This window comes from Aegilops tauschii, chromosome 6 (genome assembly GCF_002575655.3).
Source record: "Aegilops tauschii subsp. strangulata cultivar AL8/78 chromosome 6, Aet v6.0, whole genome shotgun sequence".
In the NCBI taxonomy this organism is placed as follows: Eukaryota; Viridiplantae; Streptophyta; class Magnoliopsida; order Poales; family Poaceae; genus Aegilops; species Aegilops tauschii.
In genome coordinates, this window is record NC_053040.3 from 27027871 (window position 1) to 27033508 (window position 5638).

The following is a 5638-nucleotide window of genomic DNA, read 5'->3' on the forward strand; positions in this document are numbered from 1 at the left end:
ACCTTTTGTCCATGGCAGTGGCTTCATACAGAGGGGATGGCCTTGCGACGTCTTTTTGTTCTGATGTTTCATCTTCGTAGGATGAAGGTTGGCCATATATGACTACATCGGGTACTTGCTGGGTTTGTGTCCATATATTCTGTCTGGCTAAAGTGGGGTTATCTTCTGGCCCTGTTTGGTGTTGGCTTCTTTCAGATGGTGATCTATCCGGTTTGTCCTCCGGTCTACATCAACAACTTTCCGACCGCTACTTCTACAAGCTTTTGGGTTTGAACAAAGTTGCCCCAGTAACAGAGAGACCCTGAGGTGACGGCGAGCATTTCTCATAGCGCACTGCTAATGAATGCAAAACTAAGAGAGCGTTGACTTGTTCAAGGACTTATCTGTAATTTCTTTTTTTTTGACCTTTAGAAAAAGGAACATACTAACCCAGGTTGCGTGTTGGGCTTCATGGGGCTCAAAAGGAAAACAAAATTGTCAGCCCATGATGATAGCTCAACCACTTTCAACCACTTTCACTTAAACCAAAGCGAAAAAGAAAAAGAGAACCCCATGAAACAGAGCAAAATGCAACATATAACAATAACAACATCAGCACTGACAACCAGCTTGGATGATTTGCGTTGCTCCATCAGACAAACAGATACGTACACCATCATCATTGTCCCAGTTCTCTTGAAGAATAATTTACAATTGTCGTTTTGAGTTCTGGCAACCCCATTATCATCATAAGAAGAAATTTGCAAATAGAAGATGTCTGAACCGGAAAGCTGGCGCGTTGCTTAGCTTGCTGCATTAGCGGGCTCTGACCTGTTTTGTGCTCCATCATAATAATGGTTTAGCTAGCTGTTAGTGAGTGTGGCAATTGATTTTTGATAAAAGGGAACATTAGCGGCCTCTGACCTGTTTTGTGTTCCATCACAATAATGGTTTGGCTAGCTATTAGTTAGTGTGGCAATTGATTGATAAAAGAAGAATATTGTCACTAATAAAGAGCACGCTCTAGTTTTGTTTATTCAGAGTCAGTACTGTTTTCGTCCAATCTGAATATCTTCTTTTCATCTTCAGGTTTTTATACATTTGATGAGTCAAACTCATGTGCTGTCTTCTTGTTATACAATCTAATGATGGCCATACTACTTTCTGATATCTAAATTATGTTGGAGCTAAAATCTCACTCTCGGCCTCTTTCAGTCATTCGATATATCCATCTGCAGCGGAAGAAAAAAAACATGATCTAAACTATTGGTGCGTAACGGTGATCAGCCTGATGAGCGATGAGAACAGGTCCCAATCATTGGGAAGTGCAGAGCTGAAGATTAAGTATAAAAGGCGAGGATGATGCACATAAGAAAGAAGATAATGTAGCTTATTATATTATTTATATATCTTGGTATTCTTTGTTTATGACTGATTAACAAAGAAAGGCTATTCCGCTGGTCCTCCTTGACATGACTATGTTGTCTACTCCATTACTGCAATAGTGGGTTCTTTAGGATAAAGAGAGATGTTATACACACGACATGCTCCAGACGTCTTTCGAACGACGCATCTCATCAAGCCGTCCGTCCATTCCTCCGTCGTGCAAAGTTCGCTTGACAATCCACATTATTTCCGAAATCTTAAAATCCGAAATAATTCCCAAATTTCGCATATTTCAGTGAGGTCCGAAATTGTTTTGTTTCCGAAATCGAAAACCTTGATTGAAAGTCTAGGAACAGAAAGTGGCTAAAACTTATGAATTCACTCATAATACCTAGGGTGTTTGTGTCTGTACTGTGCTTAAATAAAAAAAAAAAAGGTATCGCAATCGTACGGAGGAGGTCCTGGGATTACTTGTATGGAAAGGCTGGATATTGCTAAGCTGTCGCTGCATCAGTGCCAACTGCCAACAAAGCAGGATTGGATTGGATTAAGCGGAAAGAAACCATCAAAGGCGGCACAGCAAGGCGTGAGTGGATAACAGAACGGGAACGTTTGCAACGCACGCACGCACTCACGATCGATGCCAGCCAGCCTCCATCTATCACCGCCAGCCTGTCTCTCTACATCTCTCTCTTGGCGTACGTCAGGTATGGCATACATATGGACTTCATTCAGGTGGACGTCAGAACTCTGAAAGCTCCCTCCCTCGGATCATCGAGATCTCACCGCTTCAGTCCTTGTCGCTGCTCCGCCTTCGCCTTCTTCTTCTTCCTCTCGCCCGCGTCTTCCGTCGTACCATGCAGAGCTTCTTCGGTCGAGGCAGCAGGTAAAGCCCAACAGATTAAATTCCTTTTTGGATCGCTGCTTTTGATTCCTTCATTCGCTTGGAATTCCCTTTGGTTTGTTGTTCGTCGTCCTCTTTCTTCTCATGTCTCGTTTCATTGCTTGATTATCTACTTGTCTGGGGAAGGTGAGAGATCTGAACTGACCTTCACTTCGCTTCGATTTGTTGTTTTGATTGGCTCGCAGGAACCAGAGGACATTCCGCCCCAAGAAGAGTGCTCCGGCAGGGAACAACGTACGATATACCTACATATATACTTCCTTTGTTCGATGTTCGAGTTTATTAGCCCCCCTTCCATTTTGGGTCAAAATTTGATCATAGATATGATTTGCTAACAAATTATAAGTGGTATGTGTCACAAAACGTTATGCTGTTGGATTCATATTTGAAAGAAGGTTCTGATGGTCCCATTTTCACTGCATATAACTCATATTTTATTAGTCAAATTTATGGTCAAACTTTGACCCAAAATCCGAAGGAGACTAATAAACCGGGATGGAGGGAATACATACGAGAGCAATATATACTTTTGATAAATGTTGTCATGTGTTTTCATTATTCTCTTGGTTTAGGAAATTTTAATAAATGTTGGTCAAGTTTTGTCAAAATTCATGAAAAGGCTTCTGAATCTCTCCCTGAGATCATCATCTAACTCTACCAAAAACGAAGTTCAGTTAACAAGTTGATCACCATAAATATTTGGACTGTACTACGCAGGGCATGAAGCTGAAGAGGCACATCGACGCCACCCTCGGCAGCGGTAACCTGCGAGAGGTGGTACGCCTGCCTGTCGGAGAGGATCTCAACGAGTGGCTCGCTGTCAACAGTGAGTTCATTTTTAACACTTTCTTCTTTCTAATGATGAAACAGTCGTCGATGAGCTGAATCTTTGTACACCTAGTAGGTGTCTTAACTGTATTTCTATCCTCTTGATGCTTTATTTTTAGTCAATAAAATTCATTCTTTATCGAGAAAAAAAAGTAGGTGTCTTAACTTGTAGTACTAGTTTCTGATGACCTCCATCTCCAGCTGTCGACTTTTTCAACCAAGTGAACATCCTGTACGGCACCCTCATGGAGTTCTGCACGCCAGCTACTTGCCCCACCATGTCAGCCGGTCCAAAGTACATTCCTTCAAATTCAAAGTATATATCTTATATGCTGCGTGTCACACTCTGAACTTAATTAGAAAAAAAATCGTCCTCAAACAGGTATGAGTACAGGTGGGCCGATGGAGTCAAGATCAAGAGGCCTATTGAAGTGTCCGCACCAAAGTATGTCGAGTACCTGATGGATTGGATCGAAGCCCAGCTCGACGAGGAATCCATCTTCCCTCAAAAGCTTGGTATAACTGATTATTATTTTTAGTGTACTGATGAGAGTGCTAAAAATGTTTCAGAATTTCGGTCTAATCATGTATGTACTCTGCTGAAAAAACGGTGGTGCATGCCAACAGGAGCTCCCTTCCCTCCAAACTTCCGGGACGTCATCAAGACGATCTTCAAGCGGCTGTTCAGGGTGTATGCGCACATATACCACTCGCATTTCCAGATGATTCTCAAGCTCCAGGAAGAAGCACATCTCAACACCTGCTTCAAGCACTTCATGCTCTTCACATGGGTAACTAACCACCCTCCACAACTTCATGACACAAAGTTGCATTCATCAACAATTGCTGGAATAATTACTGTCTTATGTCATATACTTTCGAGGGAATTGATAGAAGATAATAAGTGTCCTCTCGGCAAAGAATTACTCCCTCCGTTCACAAGATGTTCTAGTTTTTTGTGAATCGGATGTATATAGACACGTTTTGGATTCATTTCAGTCTGTATGTAGTCCATATTGAAATATCCAAAACATCTCATATTTGTGAACGGAGGGAGTAGAAGAGAAGCCATACAGTACTCAAAAGTCAAAACCAAGTAAAGTAGCTGTAAATTAGAACCGCATCATACACTAGTTTTGCAGCATGGATGATGCTAAGTTATGCATGGCAGTATTTCTTTTTTCTCGAATACGCACGAGTGTGCGTACTATATATTAATTCACCTACGCACGAGGGGGAAACAAGGGGGAAGAGCCCCTCCACGTTGGAGTTACAAATATGCGAAACTCCACCGAGACACACGCTAATCTACCTACGCGCGTTAGCCCACGCCGATAATGCATGGCAGTACTTCAGCAGTTCAGCTTTCCAGTATGGCTGCCTTTAGTACCAACCTTTCCTATTATGGAATGCAAAAGAAGGGAGTTTCCTTGTAGTCTGGTTCGATGATTCTAAATTATAATATCCAATCTTTTGATTCAGATTATTTAATTCTTTAGAAAGTTGTGATCAATAATTATGCACACAAAGGAATCCTGCCTATTCTTAAGAAGCACTGCACACCGCAAACATTAGCGACTAGTTATGATGGTTTGCTGATTGCTCTATCGACTAGAATTTGTCAATTTATATTGCCTCCTCATGATTAGTATTATTATTATTTCAGCCACATACCACTTTGCATCTCTTGAGTCTCAAACAAATTTGTCTCTAATCGAGTGCTTCATATGGTCCGTCTCTAATCGAGTGCTTCATATGGTCCGATCATTACAATTACTTATTGTTGGCCTTATTTGTTTGGCAGGAATTTCAGTTAATCGATAGGGCAGAGCTAGCTCCTCTCAGGGAGCTGATCGAGCCCATATTAGTTGGACACTAGCCGAGAAGACAATTGTAGCTTTGTTTCAAGAACTGATGATGCAAAAGTGCAGAGACTTCATTTTTTGTTGCTTTTTAAGTTAGTTAGTTTCTCTAGCTTGTGCATGCATGCAATTGTGTTTCTGTTTTTGTGCGGATGTTAGACTTGGATATGGGCTACCTTCATCTACATTTTAGAGATAGGTTAGCTAGTGCTCGTGTATGTACTCAGACTCCCCCAAGTAGGTGTTGATTACATCATGGCAATTTGTTCATTTCGACAGACTGTCATTTGATCCGGGGAATTTCTCTTGGTTGGGTTATGCGCGATAGCCAAATTTATCGTTTCCTAAAAATTCTGAGAAAGAAAAGGGTTATCAGGGTGGCACCCCCGAAGCAGGAACATTGAAGCACTTTCAAGAATCATGGGATAATCCAATAACATTTCCTGTGTTTGGAAATGAAAAATTCATTGCAAACTCAATAAGTAAGCAATTGTTTTGTTGATGTAAGTTTTTTTAAACCCAAACCACCAAACTTTTTTGGTTTACAATGTTCTTCCGAGCAATTAGACATTGGGCAGCAGTACACATGTGTCCTCTACAACCTACATGGCAAAAGCCGTATTTTTGAGTGTTTGACAAAAAACTACCAGTTTAGGGGTTCGCGTCCCACAGAACTACC

At 41.4% G+C, this 5638-nt stretch overlaps 1 protein-coding gene across 1 annotated transcript; it reads left to right on the forward strand.

Annotated features, from left to right (window-relative positions):
* Positions 1-1952: 1952 nt before the first annotated feature.
* Positions 1953-5237, forward strand: LOC109767364 (MOB kinase activator-like 1A). Its single transcript, XM_020326124.4, has 7 exons — positions 1953-2251; positions 2455-2503; positions 2987-3095; positions 3299-3392; positions 3480-3613; positions 3725-3888; positions 4902-5237. Exons 1-7 carry the CDS (start codon positions 2223-2225, stop codon positions 4974-4976), a joined length of 654 nt encoding a protein of 217 aa, XP_020181713.1. The 5' UTR covers positions 1953-2222; the 3' UTR covers positions 4977-5237.
* Positions 5238-5638: the final 401 nt, after the last annotated feature.

Coding starts and splice junctions, on each gene's coding strand:
- LOC109767364 (XM_020326124.4), top strand. CDS start 2,223: ATGCAGAGCTTCTTCGGTCGAGGCAGCAG. Junction 3,096..3,298: donor CGAGTGGCTCGCTGTCAACA/GTGAGTTCATTT, acceptor CTCCATCTCCAG/CTGTCGACTTTTTCAACCAA. Junction 3,889..4,901: donor ACTTCATGCTCTTCACATGG/GTAACTAACCAC, acceptor TTTGTTTGGCAG/GAATTTCAGTTAATCGATAG.